Source organism: Hemitrygon akajei, chromosome 29 (assembly GCF_048418815.1).
Source record: "Hemitrygon akajei chromosome 29, sHemAka1.3, whole genome shotgun sequence".
Taxonomy (NCBI): domain Eukaryota; kingdom Metazoa; phylum Chordata; class Chondrichthyes; order Myliobatiformes; family Dasyatidae; genus Hemitrygon; species Hemitrygon akajei.
In genome coordinates this window covers 33,101,293-33,124,052 of record NC_133152.1, presented here as the reverse complement: position 1 = coordinate 33,124,052, position 22,760 = coordinate 33,101,293, and the positions used below count along the sequence as shown (strand labels likewise).

The following is a 22,760-nucleotide window of genomic DNA, read 5'->3' as shown; positions in this document are numbered from 1 at the left end:
GCTATTCCAGTGGACTCTTGCCCTAGTCTTCCATTGTTGATTCTGCCTGGACTTGAACAAAATAGCTGCTCTAACTTGACTTGCACCGTCCATTCACAATTGCTGACTTTTGCGGACCTACTCGGAACCAAATTTGACATAATAGTTGCATGGCTTGGTCAACAACAGGTCCACCAAGATTTCAGATCAATGTTTGAATATTCAAAATTTTTATTGCCATACTTCAATCTCTCCACCACCCCATTCCTCCTTACCCTTAACCTCTAGCAACCTAAAACTCAAAGCGACCTCCACACTCCTCCAATTATTGCCTTTGTGATTCCTTGAGTTTCCATGGCCAGATCAGCCATGATCTTACTGAACGGCAGAGCAGGCTCAACAGGCCAGATGGCCGACTCCTGCTCCTATTTCTTATGTTGAGTTTAAATATTCCATCATCAGTGACTGTCTTTACTGTCCAAAACTAAGCCCTGGAGCCCCTCCCTAAACTCTATCTCTCAGCTCATTAAAGTCCTTAAAATCAACCTATTTTACAAAGTTTCCAGTAATCTGTACTAATATCTCTTTATACCACTTATAGTCAAATTTTGTTCGCTAATATTAATATTATGCGCCTTCACCTGTGACAGATGTGAATGATTGTCAATGCTATGTGCTTTGAACAGAATAAGGGACAATGACATTACTGGACGAGACTTTCTCAGACAGAGGGAGACAGAAGAACTTATAAAGTAAAATACAGTACTGTGCAAAAGTCTGAGGCACATGTAAAAAAGTTCCATAAAGTGCAGATGCTCTGAAAAATAATGAAATGAAAAGTTTCTAAATATCAAAAAAATCTATAAAGAGCAGTAAGTAGTAAAAAACTCTAAATCAAATTAATATTTTGTGTGACCACCTTTCACCTTTAAAACTGCATCAATTCCCTTAGGGACACTATCGTGTAGTTTTATAAGAAAATCGGCCGGTAGGTTGTTCCAAGTGTCTTGGAGAACTTGCCACAATTCTTCTGCAGACTTTGGCTGTCTCACTTGGTTCTGTCGGTCTAGGAAAACCAAGGCAGCCTTGATAATATTGAGACCAAGGCTCTGTGGAGGCCAAATCATCTAAAACCATATAAGAAATCTTGGGTGCCAATGTACTGTAGATCAGCGGTCCCCAACCTCCGGACCGCAGACCGATACCGGGCCACATAACATGCAGGGGTGCAGTGGTAGCCGGAACGCACTCAGCACACCTTTAAGAAAAAAAGCCAAAAAAAACCAAGCTAATTAATTAGGCAACACGAGTGAATCTGCAGATGCTGGAAATAAATTAAAACACAAAATGCTGGCAGAACTCAGCAGGCCAGACAGCATCTATGGGAGGAGGTAGTGACGAGGGTTTCGGCCTGAAACGTCGTCACTACCTCCTCCCATAGATGCTGTCTGGCCTGCTGAGTTCTGCCAGCATTTTGTGTTTTTAAGCTAATTAGTTAGGTGCTGCCCGGCACATAAATGTCGGCCCAGATCAGAGGCAATTGCACATCGACAATCCCTGCATGCTTCGCGGCCCGGAGGTTGGGAACCACTGCTGTAGATTAGTAATAAGAGGATATTTCAACTTACTGATTATTAATCGTGGTAGAATCTCTGATTAGGTTTAAAGGAAGCAGAATTCTTAGATGCATCCAGGAGATTTTTTTGTTTGGCCAGTAGATAGCAAGTCCAACAAAGGAATTGACTGTTCTCATCTGAAAGAATGAAGCTAGGCTGGTGGAAAGGCTGTGAAGCGAGGGAACAGAACAAGCTGAGGGGAGACTTAATTACGGTATATAAAGAGATGAGCAGCCTAGGTAGATTTTATTGGATGGGGATTTTGTTTTCACCAACTGGTGTCTTGTCTGGACAAATGGAAGAAACAGAAACACTGTGTTTGAAAGTACTTGGATGTGTATCTGAAATGCCATTACTTAAAGGAGAATTGTGCCAGATGAATGGTTTCCATTTGGCAGGAACATATTGGACATTCGTCTATGCTATAATTCTTTGCCATTCCATGCATGTTGTTGTTGCTTCTTTGTATAGATGGTTAAGCCAAATGTCTATTTTCTATCCATATGCCCTGAGATATTTTTGGTGTTTAGCAAGGTACAAACTTTACATTTTGTCTCCTAATTTGTGGCCATTTTGCAAAATTGTATTCTAAGCCCACCATTCAAATTTCAAGGTAAATTTTATTATCAGAGTACATTAATGTCATCACATACGACCCTGAGGATCATTTTCCTGCAGACATACTCAGCAAATCTGTAGAATAGTAACTATAACAAGATTAACAAAAGATCAACCAGAGTCTAGAAGACAACTAACTGTGCAAATAACAATGAACATGAAATTACAAGCTAAAGGGTCCTTAAAGTAAGATCATTAATTGTGGGAACATCTCAATGGATGAGCAAGTGAGTGTGGATATTCCCTTTTTGTTCAAGAGCCTGATGGTTGAGGGATAGTAACTGTTTTTGAACCTGGTGGTGTGAGTCCTGAGACACCTGTACCTTCTACCTGATGGCAGTAGTGAGAGGAGAGCATGGCCTGGGTTGTGAGGATCTCTGATGATGGATGTTGCTTGTGCCTTGTTAAAATCATTTGTGTTAAAATGCGTGCTGTTTTTCCCTGTTTCTTCAGAGCCTGGCTGGAGTTTAGAAAGCATGCTACCACAGCTCACCACCAATTACAGTAGGAGAGTGATTGTGGATATATTTGTCTGTACTGATGATAGAAATTCAAGCAGATACATCATTTGTGTAAGTAAAATGTCAGTCATCTATTTTCACCTTAATTCGTTGACCTGCATATCTAACAGCTTATGTAAGAAGCAATTTCTGTGGCATTCTGTAATGATGCTGGCACGCGAGGGATTATTGCTTTACATGCATGGGTACTATGAATCTGCTGCCTAAGAATTAGTGTATTTAGATGTTTTTTAAAAATATAGAACTTGTTGCAATGGCATATGAATACTAATGATTGCATTCTTATCTAATGCATATGTACTACTATTAAAGCAATTTGAATATGGTTCAAGACAAAAATGGCTAACTTTCGGCTGTGAAATTTATGGAACAACGCTGCCTTGTTTCCCTGAGTAATAGTGTGCTAAAAGTGACAAGATTTGTTTCAGGAACTCTGCAGGCCAGGCACCATTTATGAAGGGGAATAAACAGTTGATGTTTTGGGCTGAGTCTCGGCCCAAAATATTGACCATTTATTCCTCTCCTTAGAAGCTGCTTGTCTGCTGAGTTCCTCCTCCATTTTGTGTGCGTTACTCTGGATTTCTAACGTCTGCAGAGTCTCTTGTATTTGTGATTTATTTTAACACGGTGCTTGCCATTAGAACAGCCAGTGCAGATTTTACTGGTGTAACTCCAGGTCAGAGTCGTCAAAAGAAAGTTTCTGAAAGTGCAGGCATATTAGTCACCATTTAGCGCCATCATATCTTCGCTCATTTGCAAGTTGTTAACAGTTGAATAAGCATGTGCTCGTGTGCAACAGGACCTCAACAATGGCGTGGCACAGTTACATAGTGGTTAACACAACGCTTTACAGTACTAGCAGCTCGAGTTCATTTCCCGCTGCTGCCTGTAAGGAGTCTGTATGTTCCCCCCCATGATAATGTGAGTTTCTTCCCACATTCCAAAGACGTACTGGCTGGTAGTTAATTGGTCATTGTAAGTTCTCCCGTGATTAGGCTAGGGTTAAATCGGGAGTTGTTGAGTGGTGCGGCAGAAGGGCCTGTTCTGTGCTGTATCTCAGTAAATAAATAAAAATAAAATATCATAATAAACCAACGTTTAAGCATGGGCTGATTAGTGGCAAGTAATGTCACACTGCAAAAGTGACCGGTAATGGCACAGTGCGTGAAACACTCTGCTGGGGTGGTGGTAGAGGCAGATAAATTAGGGGCATTTAAGAATCTCTTAGATGGGCACATGGGTGACAGAAAAACAGAGAGCTATGTAGGAGGGAAGGGCTAGATTGATCTTAAAACTGTTTAAAAGATTGGCACAGCAATACAGGCTGAAGAGCCTGTACTGTATTGTAATTTTCTGTGTTCAGTAACCACCTTCAACACAGAGTAACATTTTAACTGCTATCCTTGAATATCAATACAACGTTCCTACCTATCAACTTTCTGAAGATCCAGAAAATCACCTGGTCCAGCTGTTTACATACCATGTGTACAACAGCAGGTCAGAGCCCAAGCATCACCTACTTATCTCCTACTCCGTTGGTCACCTACTCATGACATTTCAAGGTTATCCACCATTTAAGACCATAAGGCATAGGAGCAGAATTAGGCCATTCAGCCCATTAAGACATCTCCGCCATTCTATCACGACTGGTTTATTATTCCTCTCAACTTCATTCTCCTGCCTTCACTCTATAATCTTTGATGCCCTGACTGATCAAAAATCTATCAACTTACACTTTAAATATACCCAATGATCTGGCCTCCACAGTTGTCTGTGGCAATGAACTCCTCAGTTTCACTACGCTCTGGATAAAGAAATTCTTCCTCATCTCTATTCTAAGTGGACACCCCTCTGGTCCTAGACTCTCCCAATATAGGAAACATCCTCTGCACATCCACACTATCTAGGCTTTTCAATATTCGATGGGTTTCAATGAGATCAATAGACAATAGACAGTAGGTGCAGGAGTAGGCCATTCGGCCCTTCTAGCCAGCACCGCCATTCACTGTGATCATGGCTGATCATACACAATCAGTATCCCGTTCCTGCCCTCTCCCCATATCCCTTGACCCCGCTATCTATAAGAGCTCTATCTAACTCTCTCTTGAATGCATCCAGAGACTTGGCCTCCACTGCCTTCTGGGGCAGAGCATTCCACACATCCACCACTCTCTGGGTGAAAAAGTTTTTCCGCATCTCTGTTCTAAATGGCCTACCCCTTATTCTTAAACTGTGGCCTCTAGTTCTGGACTCACCCATCAGCGAGAACATGCTTCCTGCCTCCAGCGTGCCCAATCCCTTAATAATCTTATATGTTTCAATCAGATCCCCTCTCATCCTTCTAAATTCCAGTGTATACAAGCCCAGTTGCTCCAATCTTTCAACATATGACAGTCCCGCCATTCCAGGAATTAACCTTGTTAACCTACGCTGCACTCCCTCAATAGCAAGAATGTCCTTCCTCAAATTTGGAGACCAAAACTGCACACAATACTCCAGGTGGGGTCTCACCAGGGCCCTGTACAGCTGCAGAAGGACCTCTTTACTCCTATACTCAATTCCTCTTGTTATAAAGGCCAGCATGCCATTAGCTTTCTTCACTGCCTGCTGTATCTGCATGCTTGCTTTCATTGACTGATGTACAAGAACACCTAGATCTTGTTGTACTTCCCCTTTTCCTAACTTGACTCCATTTAGATAGTAATCTGCCTTCCTGTTCTTGCCACCAAAGTGGATAACCTCACATTTATCCACATTAAACTGCATCTGCCATACATTTGCCCACTCATCCAACCTGTCCAAGTCACCCTTCATTCTCATAACATCCTCCTGACATTTCACACTGCCACCCTGCTTTGTGTCATCAGCAAATTTGCTAATGTTACTTTTAATCCCTTCATCTAAATCATTAATGTATATTGTAAACAGCTGCGGTCACAGCACCGAACCTTGCGGTACCCCACTGGTCGCAGCCTGCCATTCCGAAAGGTTAATCACTACTCTTTGTTTCCTGTCAGCCAGCCAATTTTCAATCTATGTCAGTACCTTGCCCCTAATTTTGCCCACTAATCTCCAATGTGGGACTTTATCAAAAGCTTTCTGGAAGTCCAGGTACACTACATCCACTGGCTCTCCCTTGTCCATTTTCATAGTTACATCCTCAAAAAACTCCAGAAGATTAGTCAAGCATGATTTTGCCTTCATAAATCCATGCTGACTCGGACTGATTCTTCTGCTGCTATCCAAATGTGTCGTAATTTCCTCTTTTATAATTGACTCCAGCATCCTTCCCACCACTGACGTCAGGCTAACCGATCTATAACTCCCTGTTTTCTCTCTCCCTCCTTTCTTGAAAGGTGGGACAACATTAGCCACCCTCCAATCAGCAGGAACTGTTCCTGAGTCTATAGAACATTGGAAAATGATTACCAATGCATCCACGATTTCTAGAGCCACCTCTTTAAGTACCCTGGGATGCAGACCATCAGGTCCCGGGGACTTATCAGCCTTCAGACTCAACAGTCTATCCAACACCTTTTCTTGCCTAATATAAATTTCCTTCAGTTCATCCTTTACCCTAGTTCCTTTGGCCACTATTACATCTGGGAGATTGTTTGTGTCTTCCCTAGTGAAGACAGATCCAAATTACCTGTTCAACTCGTCTGCCATTTCCTTGTTCCCCGTAATAAATTCACCCGTTTCTGTCTTCAGTGGCCCAATTTTGGTCTTAACTATTTTTTTGCTATTCACATACCTAAAGAAGCTTTTACTATCCTCCTTTATATTCTTGACTAGTTTACCTTTGTACCTCATTTTTTCTTGGCGTATTGCCTTTTTTGTTATCTTCTGTTGCTCTTTATGAGCTTCCCAGTCCTCCGGTTTCCTGCTCATCTTTGCTATGTTATACTTCTTCGCTTTTATTTTTATACTGCCCTTTACTTCCCTCGTCAGCCACAGCCGCCCCTTACTCCCCTTAGGATCTTTCTTCCTCTTTGGAATGAACCGATCCTGCACCTTCTGCATTATTCCCAGAAATACCTGCCATTGTTGTTCCACTGTCTTCCCTGCTAGGGTATTGTTCCATTGAACTTTGGCCAGCTCCTCCCTCATAGCTCCATAGTTCCCTTTGGTCAACTGTAATACCAACACATCCGATTTTCCCTTCTCCTTCTCAAATTGTAGGTTAAAACATATCATATTATGGTTACTACCTCCTAATGGTTCCTTTACCTCGAGGTCCCTGATCAAATCCGGTTCATTGCACAACACTAAATCTAGAATTGCCTTCTCCCTGGTAGGCTCCAGAACAAGCTGTTCTAAGAATCCATCTCGGAGGCACTCCACAAACTCCCTTTCTTGGGGTCCAGTACCATTCTGATTCTCTCAGTCTACCTGCATGTTGAAATCCCCCATGACAACTGTATCATTACCTTTGCGACATGCCAATTTTAACTCTTCATTCAACTTACACTCTACATCCAGACTGCTGTTTGGGGGCCTGTAGATAACTCCCATTAGGGTATTTCTACCCTTAGAATTTCTCCGTTCTATCCGTACTGACTCTACATCCCCTGATTCTATGTCCCCCCTCGCAAGGGACTGAATATCATTCCTCACCAACAGAGCCACCCCACCCCCTCTGCCAGTCAGTCTGTCCTTTCGATAAGATGTATATCCTTGAATATTCATTTCCCAGGCCCTGTCCGCTTGAAGCCATGTCTCTGTTATTCCCACATCGTACTTGCCAATTTCCAACTGAGCCTCAAGCTCATCTGCTTTATTCCTTATACTTCGTGCATTCATATATAATACTTTTAATTCGTTACTCCCCTCTCCTTTCATATCAATTCCTGTTTCACTTGGCCATACTGTATGATCTCTTCTTGAGCTTTCCAATCCATTGATCCTGTTATCCTTTTTAACTTTTCTTATTTTCACTTTCCCTTTAACTCCATCCTTATATTTCTAGTTCATCCCCTCCCCCCCCCCCCCCACTACTTAGTTTAAACACATCCGTGTTGCAGTGGCAAACCTGTCTGCCAGAATGCTGGTCCCCTGCCTATTAAGGTGCAACCCGTCCCTTTTGTACAATTCATCCCTACCCCAAAACAGATCCCAGTGGTCCAAGAATGTAAATCCTTGCTTCCTGCACCAGTTCCTCAGCCACACATTCAGATCCATTATCTCCCTGTTCCTGCCCTCTCCAGCATGAGGAACTGGAAGCAAACCAGAGATAACCACCCTGGAAGTCCTGCTTTTCAGCCTTCTTCCGAGTTCTCTGAAGTCCCGCTGCAGAATGTCCTTCCTCTTCTTCCCGATGTCATTTGTGCCGACATGCACTACCACTTCCGGCTGTTCACCTTCACCCTTGAGGATTCCCTGCAATCAGTCCGTGATGTCCTGGATCCTAGCACCAGGGAGGCAACACACCATCCTTAAATCTCGCCTGTTGCCGCAGAAACCCCTTTCCGTACCTCTTACTATGGAGTCCCCTACTACCACGGCTCTTCCTGATGTCTGACTCCTTGGCTCTGCTTCTGCACCAATTTTCGGCTCACAGACCTGTCTGCCTCTCAGACTGGCAGTATTTTCTGCCCTGACAGCTTCCAAGAAGGTGAACCTGTTTATGAGAGGTACATCCCCTGGGGTCTCCTGTACTTCAAGCATCCTTTCCTTCCTCATCATCGCCCCCTTTCTCTCTTCCGGTATCCTCGGTGTAACGACCTCACTGTAGGTCCTGTCCAGAAAACTCTCGTTTTCGCGGATAAACCTGAGGTCATCCAGTTCTTTCTTCAGTGCTGTAACATGCTCCTTCAGAAGGTGAATCTGGACACACTTTCCACAGCTGTAGCAGCCAGGGGCACCATCAGTGTCCCTGACTTCCCACATCATGCATGTAGCACACTGAATCAGCTTAGCCCCTCATTCTTCTAAACACCAGCATATACAGGGCCAGAGCCATCAAATACTCCAGAAACATTAACCCTTTCATTTCTGGAATTATTCTCGTGAATGTCCTCTGGACCCTTTCCAATGTCAGTCCATCTTTTCTTAGATAAGGGACCAAATAATGCTCACAATACACCAAGTGCAGTCTAATCAATGCCTTATAAATCCTCTGCATTATATCCTTGGTTTTATATTCTAACCCTCTCAAAATGATTGCATTTGCCTTCCTTACCACCGAGTCAACCAGCAGGTTAATCTTTAGGGAAAAGTCCTTTAGAAAGCACAAGTCAAAGGCATGATGGAATTCTATCCACTCATCTGGATAAACATAACTGCAATGATCCAAGAAGTTCAGCTTCATCCAAGACTTGTCAGCTGATTTGATTGACACCTCATTAAAAAGAATAAAGATTCATTCTGTCCATCACAAGTGCATAGTGGCTGCAATGGGTGTCATCTACAAAATGCTCACGATTACTTACCTGGGCTATTCCATCACCATATCCCACAACCTGATGGCGTGAACATTGATTTCTCCTTCGGGTAATTTTATTTTCCCGTCCCCCTTCCCTCTTCTTCTATTCTCCACTCCAGTCTCTTACCTCTTCTCCTCACCTGCTTATCACCTCTCCCTGGTGCCTCTCTTTTGTCCCTCTCTCCCATAGTCCACACTCCTCTCCTGTCAGATTCCTCCTTCTCCAGCTCTTTACCTTTCCCATCCACCTGGATTCACCAATCATCTAGCTAGTCCTCCTTCCCCACCTTTTTATCTGGTGTCTTTCCCCTTCCCTACCAGTCCCGATGAAGGATCAACGAAAACATCAACCATTTATTCTTTTCCATAGATGCTGCCTGAGTTCCTCCAATGTTTTGCGCATGTTGCTCTGGATTTCCAGCATCTGCAAAATCTCTTGTATAGATAGAGTAATTCAGTCATCTGTTCATACATATGTTACTTGAGGTAGGGAATGGCCCTGATTGCCTTTGCAAACTGCCAGGGCATTGGAACAGCAACAACTCTAATTTAGTATACCTTTTGAAAGCAGCATGTTTGACAATACAGAATTCCCTCACTATTGCATTGAAGTTATATCCAGGAGTGCACAAAGGCACAAAGTGCAGACCCCTTTTTAGATCAGTTATTCTTTCTGCTTCATAACACACCTCTCCTCTCCAATCAGATTACTTCTTCTCCAGCCTTTTAACTTTCCCACCCACCTGACTTCAAATCAAGTCAAGTTTAATTATCATTTAAACCATACTTAGATACTGCTGAACAAGACAGTGTTCCTCTGGGGCCAAGGTGCAAAACATTCAAAATAGCAAGCAAACGTTCAAAAATAGTGAGTAACATAATTAAAAATAGCAAGCAAAGAAGCATAGTAACTCAAAAAGAATAACGTATATGGTCCAAGACCCTAAGCAACAATATCCAGCAATCAATGGTACAGCCTTCCGGCAATGTACAGATGCATGCAATCCAGCCTGTTATTCCACCACTTGAACACGACACAGCAGCACCAATGGGAGAGGCCAGGCCCCAGCTGAGCCCAGACGCCACATTGTAAATGTATCTGTGTCTCTCACCTAGTCTGCAACAGCAGGCAAGCCCAAGGCTTGAGGCCTAGTCCTTGCTACAGCCAAGGCTGCAGGGCTCCCATGTCGTCTGTCTCTCCACCAGACAAGGGTAACAGGCCTGTGGCAACTTACATTATCACTGTAACATCAATGTGATATTGCATTATCACCTATCATCTTCTAGCTATCCTCCTTCCACTTCCCCCACATTTTCATTCCAGCGTCTTCCCCCTTCCTTTCTAGTCCTTTCATGTCAATGGATCTAGATGCCTCATGGGTAATCAGAGAAGGTAAATGTAGGCCTTATCAGTCATGCTGACCAGCTGTAAAGTGAATAAATAAAAGCAACACACACAAAACACCAGAGGAAAGCAACAGGTCAGGCAGCATCTATGGAAAAGGATAAACATTTAACATTTTGGGCCGAGTCTGTTCTTCGGCACTGAGAAGGAAAGGGGAAGATGCCAGAATGAAATGGTGGTGGGAGGGGAAGAGTGTTAGCTGGAAGATGAAAGGTGAAGCCAGGTGGGTGGGAAAGATCAAGGGCTGGAGAAGAAGGAATCTGCTAGGAGAGGAGAGTGGGCCTTAAGAGAAAGGGTAGGAGTAGAGGTCCTGGGGGAAGTAATAGGCAAGTGAGAAGAAGTAAAGCATTAGAGTGGGGAACAGAGGAAAGTGGGGGGGGGGGGGGGGAGGGAGGAGAAATCAATGTTAATGCCATCAGATTGGAGGGTACCCAAGTAGAATATAAGGTGTTGCTCCTCCACCCTGAGGGTGGCTTCATCTTGGCACAAGCAATACTCTTCCAGGTACAAGCAAGTATTGCCGATGTATGAATGGATGCTGCAATGATGGGAGGTGTTTGGAGTGAACCTCCAAAGGGCTGTGAGGGACCTGTACAGGCTGCTGAAGTATAGTGTTCAGAGGTTTCATGCTGTCTGTGTGTCACCCAGCCCCATCCAGTACTCCTGGTGGGTCTCTGCCATGAGGATCTCTGAGAACCCCCATCCACTCTATGAAGGTCCACACCTTTGAGAAACATAGGAAACAAGGCACATCCCACTGCCACTCTGTCTGCTGTAAAATGAAGCCCTCTCTCTGCGAGTATAGAATTTGAGTGACCTCTCTGGTACACCAACGTATGACAAGACATAAATACCAAAGATCAGCAGCTCCAGCCTGGAATGATCCTGAGATCTTAAAGCTGAAAGCATTTGCATCACAGACACTGATCTCCACAAGCAGAGCCATAAAGGCCCTCATGGAGTTTTGCTCGATGTCAAAGTGGGTCAGCAGAGCTCAGTCAGAACAAAGAAAGTAGGATTTTGACCTTTAAGGTAGCACAGTCTCAGGGAAAACCTTGATTTGTTCTATGAGTAAATAAAGAGCTATTTCTTTGCAAACCAGTATGGTTAAAGAGCTCACTGCTAAGAAGTTATGTACAGTAAGTTGCACCTCTGTTAAGCACTACTTAGAGCATAGAATGGTACTGCACATGAACAGGCCTTTTGGCCCACAATGACCATGTTGAACATACAGTACTGTGCAAAAGTCTAAGGTGTGTGTATATATATAGCTAGGGAGCCTTAGACTTTTACACAGTACTGTAGTAATTTTATGTATTGCACTGTACTGCTGCTGCTGCAAAAAAACAAATTTCATGACATATATGAGTAATGATAAACCTGATTCTGATATGGGTCTCTATTGTGGACAAGAGTGGGAAGGGGGCAGGGAGAGGGGAATCATGGTTGGGAAAAGGGGAAGGGAGAGGGGAGGGAGTTGGAAGCACCAGAGAGACATTCTGTAATCACCAGTAAACCAATTCTATCTCAATTGTGCCAGTCACAACTAACTGGACAAGATTAAACTGAAAGCACAAGGGCTTAATGGCTCTAGTTGAGATAACAGTTAGTAATTTCAGATGCTTGAGGAGCCGAGAGGATCAATGCTCTACAGCAAGCCACAGAGGCCCACAGGTCTTATGACTGTCAAGACTGGATTGAAGTGAAATTCTTCACTCAAAGACTGGTGGATAAATTGAATTCACTGCCACAGTAGCCAGTGGAGGACAAGTTGTGGAATATATATAAGTTAGAGATGTATTTCTAAACACAAAAGGCATCAAAATATATGGGGAAAGAATGGGAATTTATTACTGAGACAGAGAAACAGTGACAATTACATTAAATAGTGGAGCAAGCTCAAAGGCTGATCAGCCTTCTCCTCCTATTTAACTAGGTCTGAATGATGAGGAATAATATAAATCAGGAGACTAAAACTGAAAGATTTAATGCTATGTGCCATGAGCAGCATGCTGTGTGCTGTTGGCAATATGCTTTGCACCTTGGCCCCAGAGGAACGCTGTTCCATATGGCTATGTTCGTGTATGGTTAAATCATAATTAAACTTGATCTTAAATTTGAACAATGTGCAAGGTTTAATCAAACATTTTGAAAAATTACTGAAAAACAAAGATATCATAGTTGTTGATTCTTCCAATTTTAACATCCAAACTTGCAGGAATACAAAGTTGCCCAAGTTGAAAAGGTTTTCAGTTGGCTTAGGAGATAATATCATCAGATTGTTGATCCCAGTCAAAGACCCATTAATTGTAATTTTAACCCTCTTGCTTGAAGCCTCGGTTGTTGGCATCACAGAACAAATATACATATGTCCATTGCAGGCATGTCCATACCTTAATGTAGATGACTGAAGAAGCTACTGCAATTTTACCCAGGAGATATGTGCATTTTCTCTTTGAGTTGCCATGAAGCATCAATCAGAGACAGAAATTGGTGTGTTGGATGATCTTTCATCTTTGCTTAATACACTACCTGTTACTCTTGCAGATTGATCAACCTGGCCTGGGGATGCCTTCTCGAGACTATTACTTTAGAGATGGAAACTTCAGGAGGGTGAGCACTAAAACCATTAATACAGAAAATATCTTAGTACTGCAAAGTACTTCCTAATTCCATCCATTCATGAATTACTCAATATCTATATTCTGTTCCAAAGCAGCTTGCAGCTATCTTGCAAATTGCATATTGGGCTATTTAGCAATCTTTCAAGGACTCAGTTTCAGGCCTCTACAATTCATGCTCTCAGTATTATTTATTTACTTGTTTATTATTATTTTATCTACAGTTAATCTACATTTCACTTTGGTTGTTTGTAGTTTTCCATTGATTCTATTGTCCTTCTTTGTTCTACTGTGAATGCCTGCAAAAACTGAAGCTCAGGGCAGTATACAGTAACATATACGTACTTTGATAGTAAATTTACTTTGAACGTTGAATCTAGTGTTTACAGACTTTGCCAGCATTATTTTCAGTTCACTAGAGTTAATGAAAAATCTGTTGACAACCCTGAGTCAGCCAGTAAATTGAGGCAAAGTGGCAAACACATCTAGTTTACATGAAAATAACTATTTCTCAGCATCCCGATTAAAATATAGCAAGTAGAACATGTGGCAGGGTTATTAGAAGAGCAAAGTGTAGTGGATGGAAAATAGCGTGATAATATTAATAATGTGCACAAAAGCCATTGTGATCATGTAAAACAATGTGATTTCCATGAATAATGAGCACAATGAGTGCACAATAAATTATAGACTGTACACGTAATCTATGATTTCTTAAGATCCTTAGTTATATAGTTCATTTTTGGGTATCACCCACTGTTATTGCATAACTGAAAAGCAGGATATTAAAGTAATAGTTTATGTGACCCTCACAAAATTAAAATTAGTGAGAAATTCAAGCACAGATTAAATTCCAGTGTAGAGGAGAGCAGTAGAATCGATAATCAGCTGAAATAGTTGATTGAAGTATGGTAGCTGGCCACATAATGGATTGTAGATTTAAGACGAGAAGATCCTGTTGGAATTTTGCCTATGTTTATTAGTTTCATAGTTTGACATTTAATACATTTGCATGAGCATTAGGACACCACAGTAGTGTAGTGGTTAGCACAACGTTGTTATAGCTCAGGGCGTTGGAGTTTGGGGTTCAATTCTGATGCTGTCTGTAAGGAGATTGTACATTCTTCCCATGACTGTGTGCATTTCCTCCCACAAGGATGTATCAGTTGAAGGTTAATTGGTCATTGTAAATTGTTTTGTGATTAGGCATGGGTTAAATAGGTGGGGCATGTCTCATTGGGCCCGATAGACCTGATCTGTGCTGTATCTCTAAATAAAATAAATAAAATTAATGTTTAGTGTTGCTAGTACAGAAACATGCTTGCTGGAATTCAGGAAGGTATGGGATTTGTAGAACCATGATCTATGAAATGTTGCTATTGGCCATGTGCTATGCTACGTATCAGTAAGCCCCCAGGTCATGTGTTTAAAACCTTCTATGGTAAATAGTGAAACTGAATTCAAAACATCTGTTAGTTTTGGCCTGGCACCAAAATCGTGTAAGAAAATGTCGTTAAGAATCTAAGTGCTTCATTGACATGCCAACTCTACTTTGTCTGAATGAATTGGGACTCAAGCTTCACACTTCAATCATCCTCAGGGCATGGGAATTGTGTAATAAGTACAAAAGTACCAGTATTTTCATATCTCAAGGAAAATGGATTGTTGGCCAACACAACAATGAGTTTGCCAGGCAGTACTTTATCCCCTTATTCCCAACACTTCGGAAGGGTAGAAGGTTTTTTGTGGTTCTATCTACCAGATAAATCAGTCTAATATTACCTTGTTATTGAAGGTGCGCGAAGCCTATTTGCAGTTTATGATTTCCATCGCTAAGTTGATCAGGGACGACAGAAACATTACAAAAAATGACTCTTTTGTTGAAGAAGAAATGATGACGGTCTTGGAGCTTGAATGCGAAATGGCCAATGTAAGTATTTGATGCTTCTGTATTCCATTCCTGGTATTAGTCATGATGCAAGGCATAGTTTGCATTGTGTTTAAGGAATGGAATGTGTTTCACCATCCTTGATAAGCCCATGGATAGGAGGGGGTTAGAGGAGTATGGGTGAAATGTGGCAAATGAGAGAATCTTGGTGGGCACCATAGTCATAGTGGACAAGTTGGGCCATAGGGCCTATTCTCATGTTGTATTACTCTGTGACTGTATCCTCCATTGCAGGTTGACCTGAAAAAAGTTTATCCCTTCTCTCATCTCTGTCAATGGCAGCAAATTTGCTTCCCCTGCTGCATTCTCAATCCACGTCAAAAGTCCATTGACTAAAAGGGTCTGGTCCATGTAACATCACAAGCATTCTCGTTACCAGTAAGGACATCACGAACCATCAACCTTCTCTCTGAGACAATGACATCACCACAAAGCTCACATCACAAACACTGTTTTGAGCATCAAATTAATATTTCAGAAAACAGTGTGGATGAATCAACAAAGGAAAATATGGGAAGAAAGTGTTTTGAGGCTGTGCAGTGCAATTTATCTAAAAATCCACTGATGGGGACAGTTTCTCCAACGTCAGTGTGTGTTTGTACTATATCAGGGGCTTCCAATCTTTTTTATGCCATTGACCCCTACCATTAACTGAGGGGTCAGTGAACCCCAGGTTGGGATCCCCTGTATAATTGTTCATGAAATCAGTTTCATCAGCCCTGTTTAAGTGATGATAATTTATCTGACAAATGATGTAACCTTAAAAGTATCAAACACAAGGTTCTAATGTTCATATGGATGTTCTATTTTTTGATTGGCTAATGAATATAAATATTAAAGCCGTACTTATGTAGAATCTATGTATCTTACAACAGACAACTAAGAGTTTCTCTCTTAACAGGCTACTGCAACACCAGAGGAAAGGCATGATATTACCCAGCTCTACAACAAGATGACACTTGCTGAACTCCAAACGAAGTTTGATCTCCATGTGAGTAACTTTTCTCTTTGTTGTTTTCATTCATTGCTTTCTGGAAGTAAATGCTATTTTTGAAAGTAAACCTGACATTTTATCTAATGTTGAGGAAATGATTTCCTTGATTGTTGGCAGAATTTGGATTGGTTGCTTGTCTCAGTAAATCTTTTGTGCATGTACATTGTCGATTTGTAGGTGGCTCTGTCTATTGATATAACCCTTTAATATATAATTATCCTCTCCAATAGATATATATTAAATGACCACTTTATTAGGTACACCTGTACATCTGCTTGTTAATGCAAATATCTAATCACCCAATCACATGGCAGCAACTCAATGCCTAGAAGCATGAAGACTGGTCAAGAGGTTCTGTTGTTGTTCAGAATGAGGAAGAACTGTGATCTGAGTGACTTTGACTGCAGAATGATTGGTGATACAAGATGGGATAGTTTGAGTTTCTCAGGGACTGCTGACCTCCTGGGATTTCCATGCACAACTGTCTCTAGAGTTTGCAGAGAACGGTGTGAAAAATAAAAAGACATCCAGTGAGCGGCAGTTCTGTGGGTGAAAATGACTTGTTAGTGATAGAGGTCAGAGAAGAATGGCCAGACTGGATAAGGCTAACAGGACAGCGACTGTAAGTCAAATAACCACGCTTTATGACGGTGGTGTGCAGAGGAGGTTGTGAAGAAGGCAAATGCAATGTCGGCATTCATTTCTAGAGGAATAGAATATAAGAGCAAGGATGTGTTGTTGAGACTCTATAAGGCTTGAGACCACACGGAGTATTGTGTGCAGTTTTGGGCTTTAGAATGGATATACTGACATTGGAGAGGGTTCAGAGAAGATTCACGAGAATGATTCCAGGAATGAAAAGGTTACCATATGAGGAACGTCTGGCAGCTCTTGGGCTGTATTCTCTGGAGTTCAGGAGAATGAGGGGGTATCTCATAGAAACATTCCGAATGTTAAAAGGCCTGAACGGATTAGATATGGCAAGGTTATTTCCCAGGGTAGGGGATTCTTGGACAAGAAGGCACAACTTCAGGATTGAAGGACTTCCTTTTAGAACTGAGATGCAGAGAAATTACTTTAGTCAGAGGGTGATATATCTGTGAAATTTGTTGCCACGAGTGGCTGTGGAGGCCAAGTCATTGGGTGTATTTAAGACAAAGATAGATAGGTTCTTGATTAGCCAGGGCATCAAAGGGTATGAGGTGAAAGCAGGGCAGTGGGGATGACTGGAAGAATTGGGTCAGCCCATGATTGAATGGCAGAGCAAACTTGATGGGCTGAATGGCCTACTTCTGCTCCTAAATCTTATGGTCTTATGGTCTAAGAGCAATTGTGAACACTCAGCACATCAAACCTTGAAGTAGACGAGCTATAGCAGCAGAAGACCATGTATGTACACTCGGGTACAGAAGGTACCCAATAACATGTCTGTATATGTTTGGTGTTAATCACCGCGCCTCTGAATGTTCTGTACATCCCTGTTAACTGTGTTCTTTTTGACCATCAAAGTGTGAGAAATGTTTGCCTTCTGGCCAAAAGTTATCCCTACATCAGCATTTCTAAAACTCTAGCTGTCCATTAATAGGAGGTTCTATTACATAAGCTGCAATACAAGACAACAGCAGCTATGTTCTAGAGCTACTTCTCCTGATGTATAGGTTCAAACTCTCTAGGCCAGCATGCCACGAGCCTGACTGGTACTGGGCCAAAGAAATTGCTGGACCACAGAAAAGGCCACTGAACATCTTCCTCTGAGGTGGAGAACTGGCGGCACAGAAGTGATCCAATTTCCCTCTTAGCTCCAATTTCCTGTCTTCTCCCAGTATCCCTTCATTCCCTGACTAATCAGAACCTATCAACTATCTCTGCCTTAAATAACAGCGCAGTTGCTTTACAGTGCCAGCTAACAACGATTGGGGTTTGATTCCTGCCATCAGTCTCTAAGGAATGTGTATGTTCCCCCAGTGAACGTATTGGTTTCCTCAAGCTGCTCCAATTTCCTCCCACATTCCAAAGATGTAAAGTTAGGGTTAATAAGTTGTAGATATGCTATGTTGGTGCTGGAAGTGTGGTGACACTTGCTGCCTGCCCCCAGCATATCTTTGCTGATTTGATTTGACGTAAATGACATCTTTCACTGTATGATCCAATGTACATGTGACAAATAAAGCTATTCTTTAAATCTTTTAGCTCTGTTCTTTTAAAGAGCAGACTCTCCGTAGGTTCTTTAAATAACTGTCTGTAACTCAAAAGTTCCTTAAGTTGAAAACACTATTGGCTGAGAGCAAAAAAAATGCACTTGTAGGTTAATTAGCTACAGATTAATACTGGTTTTACTTAATTTTAGATTTTAGTTACAGATCTCTACCACAAATTTGAACTGTACCAGATCAGAGAGTGCCAGATTAGCGAGTTGCTACCTGTATAGTAAGTACTTTGGGATGTTCTAAGAAAGAATATGCAAACGTTGGAGAGGGTTCAAAGGAGGTTTGTGAAAATGATTCTGGGGTTGAAAGGCTTGTCATATGAGGAGTGTTTGACTACTTGGGGCCTCTACTCACTAGAGTTCAGAAGAATGAGGGGTGACCTCAGTGATACCTATCGAATGCTTAAAGGCCTTGATAGAGTGGATGGGAAGAGGCTGTCTCCTATAGTGGTAGATTCTAAGAACAGAGGACACAGCCTCTTTTAGAAAGGAGATGAGGAAGAATTTCTTTAGCCAGTGAGTAGTGAATCTGTGGAATTCATTACTACAGGTGGCTGTGGAGACCAAGTCATTGGGTATATTTAAGGCAGAAGTTGATAGTTTCTTGATTATTCAGGGCATGAAGGGATACGGGAGAAGACAGGAGATTTGGGCTAAGAGGGAAATTGGATCAGCCATGATGAAATGGCAGAGCAGACGCGATGTGCCAAATGGCCTAATTCTGCTCCTATATCTTATGGTCTTATGGTCTATTCTCAAGTGGATAAGAATGATTCCACATAAATGAAGACATGTATTTTCTTTTCTAAGAATTTTGAATTAGATCATCTTATTTACTTACCGCTGTTGCCTTCAAATAGGTCGATGCAAAATATGTTTTAATATTTGTACTGGCATGTATCATTTTAATAACCAGTTTTCTCTTGTCATTAACAGTATGCATATAGGATGAGGTCTATTGTCAAACAGTTGTCTGGCAGAATCTGAAAGAGTCAGTGCCAGGAGATTCCGATCTTTTGTCTTATCTCACAAGAGCCCTGTGGACCTCTGTCTGCAGGGCTGGAGATAACCTGAGGCAGATCATTGTCCATGCGGATGCACATAATTGAGGCTGTCCTCAAACACTGTGGCCTGATGATTGCTGAATGAAGTTTTCTGGCTCTATTTACCATGGAATGTTATGCCCCTGCTAGAGAAAGGTGCCAATTATGACAATGATAAGTGCTGATTATTTTCATTGAATGGTTGTGTCCCAGGGATTTAACTGGTTGCAGATCATTCAAGGGATCATGTCCAGTGTTGATATTGAAGTCCATCCGGAAGAAGAAGTTGTGGTCTATGCCATCGAATATCTTCAGAAACTTAAGCAGATTCTCCCCAAATATTCCAAAAGGTAAAACCGTCAGAGTTTTAACTTTGTCTTGTGCTGTATGCTCACTTTTATTTTTGAGAAGGTGAGATTAACAGGTTCTCTGGTTCTCTAAGTATCACCAAAATGGTCCTAATGAGAAGAGGGAGATTCAAAATGGTGCACATTCATTCTCCAGCAAAGAAAGAAAAAGATTTATTAAGGAGCACCATATTTTCAGAACAAGTTGGCTGAAAAAGTTGTGGTTAGTAAACAGTACGTTCTCATCAAAGGTAATGCAACTTACTCTTCAAAATCATCTGGTTTCCATTTGGAGTTGGATGTGATGTTAATCTGATGACCAAGGCAGCTTCACCAGAGCTCCAGCATTGTCTATTCCACCAGAATTTACAGGGGTAACAGAAGGGAATGTCATTCATACTAAGGAGACCGGGAGAAGAGAAAGCTTTACGTACCTATGTCTTAGTGTCATAGTGTACTACAACACAGAAGCAGGCCCTTCAGACCATCCGGTCCATACTGAGGTATAATTCTGCTTAATCCCATCAACCTGTGCTTCTGTACCCCTCCCATCCATGTACTTATCCAAATTTCTTCTAAATGTTGGAATTGAACCTGCATCCATCACATCAACTGATAGCTCAGTACACACTGAAGAAGTTCCTCCTCATGTCCCACTTAAACATTTCACCTTTCACACTTAACCCATGACCTCTAGTTCTAGTCTCAGTGCAAAAAGCCTGCCTGAAACTTGAACTTGATGCCTGAAAAAAGGTGAATGGAGAGGCATTTTAACAGTTTCAATGCCTTTTCTATGGTAGACTTCTACGAAGCAGAAAAAGGTCGAATTCTCATGACTTCTCGTGACTTTAACTCTATGAAGATAACAAACAACGTAATGCTAGATTGAGCTAGAACTGGGCTGAACTGAATACACCTGGACTCTTTTGATTTGATTTTATGTACTATGCTTTTTGCTCTTTTTTTTTGTCGTCTGCATGATTTGCTTCTTTTGCGCATGGGGGGGAGGTTGGAAGTTGATGTTTTTCTTTGAACGGGTTCCATGGTTTTCTTTGTTTCGTGGCTGTCTGTGGGAAACGAATCTTAGGGTTTTATACTGCATGCATACTTTGATAATAAATGTATGTTGAACCTCTGAATCTTTGAATGTTTTCAGCACTCTTCAGAACTACCTGGTCTGGCGGCTGGTTGTAGATCATGTTACAAACTTGAGCAGGCGATTTAAGGATGCCCAAACAAGCTATGTGAAGGTATTGAATCTTTCAAGATCTTCATTTGACACTTGCTTTGCAGTTATTCCTCGTCAGAGTGACATTTGTTATCATATTTATATTTCACTCTGGATCTTTTTTGCAGAAGATAAAAATATGTGTCCTGTACATGAACTTTTGAGTCCATGCTCTTGCCTCTGAAATGCAATGGATCATGGTTGAAGCATCTGTGCTTAAATTATACCATATACCCACTATTGTCGACTCCACCAGAGTTGGTAGGAACAGTGGAAAGGAAGTACTTACACAGAATAGGAGAATGGGCAAAGAAATGGCAGATGGAATACAGTGTTGGGAAGTGTATGGTCATGCACTTTGGTAAAAGATATGAAAGGGTTGACTGTTTTCTAAATGGAGAGAAAATACAGAAGTATTTTGTACAAAATGTTAGCATTCATTTCAAAAGGACTAGAATATAAAAGCAGGGATGTAATGTTGAGACCTTATAAAGCACTGGTGAGGCCTCACTTGGAGTATTGTGTGCAGTTTTGGGCCCTTTATCTTAGAAAGGATGAGCTGAAACTAGAGAGGGTTCAAATGAAACTCATGAAAATGATTTCAGGATAAAATGGTTTGTCATATGAAGAGCGTTTGATGGCTCTGGGCCTGAGTTCACTGGAATTTAGGAGAATGATTGGTGACCTAATTGAAACCCATCGAATGGTGAAAGGCCTTGATAGAATGAAGGTGGAAAGGATGTTTCCTATGGTAGGAGTATCTAAAGCTAGAGGGGGCAGCCTCAGAATAGAGGTGCATCCCTTTAGAACAGAGGTGATGAGGAATTTCTTTAACCAGAGAGTGGAATTCATTGCCACAGGCAGCTTGGAGGCCAAGTCTTTATGTATATTTAAGGCAGAGGTTGATAGATTCTTGATTGATCAGGGCTTGAAGGGATAGGGGAAGAAGGCAGGAGATTGGGGCTGAGGAAAATGGATCAGGCATGATGAAATGGTGTAGCAAACTCAATGGGCCAAGTGGCCTAATTCTGCTCCTATATCTTATGGTCTTATGATCTTCATCCTTGAACAGCCAGGCTCGAACATTATCCTGTGTTGCTTTGGATTCCTTCACTGAAGGAGTTCATTTCTGTCCACTCTATTGCATCCTTTAATCATCATAAGCAACCTGAATAGATCAACTATAAATGTTTCATAGCTGAGGAATAAAAGTCCACCTATGTACTTAGTTTGATGGTTTGATATTTTTCTTTGAAGTGGTTGGTTCCATGGTTCTTTCTTTCAGGGCTGTCTGTGGGGAAGACAAATTTCAGGGTTGTGTACTGCATACATACTCGGTAATAGATGTACTTTGATGTATTGAATCCTAATTTCAGATATTTTGCATTACCTGCAACCTTATTTCAGATATCCACCATTAAGTCCACTAACAATTCTGCATTTGTTCTTCTTCACACTTACTCCTTGCTTTCTCAGTGTCCCATTATCATCCCCTTTTAGAGATTTAATCCTTTTGCTCCTCTTCTCTATCATAGACCCTCCATTTCATATCTACTCACTTACTTGTTTCTCTGTTTCTCAGAAGTTATGTTCTACAGAAGGTTATCAAGTGGAAAGGTTTTCTGAATTCTTTACTCACCCATGCTGCCTGCTCTGTTAAGCATCCCCAGTTTCTTCTATTTGTTGTTATTTAAATAAATAAGTTGCTTTGCTTTACTTTCCACCTCATTAGAATCCATCTCCCTCTTTTTACTAATTCAATGTCTTTCTCACAATGTATTTTCTCACCTGTTTTCAGAAGCAAACTTGG

At 41.6% G+C, this 22,760-nt stretch overlaps 1 protein-coding gene across 3 annotated transcripts in view; it reads left to right on the top strand.

Annotated features, from left to right (window-relative positions):
* The window catches only part of mmel1 (membrane metallo-endopeptidase-like 1), a 131,332-nt gene that overhangs the window by 65,773 nt on the left and 42,799 nt on the right, over positions 1-22,760 (top strand). For all 3 annotated transcript variants that reach the window (XM_073032139.1, XM_073032138.1, XM_073032137.1), the window contains exons 7-12: positions 2,667-2,785; positions 13,111-13,176; positions 14,980-15,114; positions 16,034-16,123; positions 19,589-19,725; positions 20,879-20,972. In XM_073032139.1, the coding sequence (XP_072888240.1) occupies positions 2,667-2,785; positions 13,111-13,176; positions 14,980-15,114; positions 16,034-16,123; positions 19,589-19,725; positions 20,879-20,972 (641 nt within the window). The remainder of the gene's footprint in view (positions 1-2,666; positions 2,786-13,110; positions 13,177-14,979; positions 15,115-16,033; positions 16,124-19,588; positions 19,726-20,878; positions 20,973-22,760) is intronic.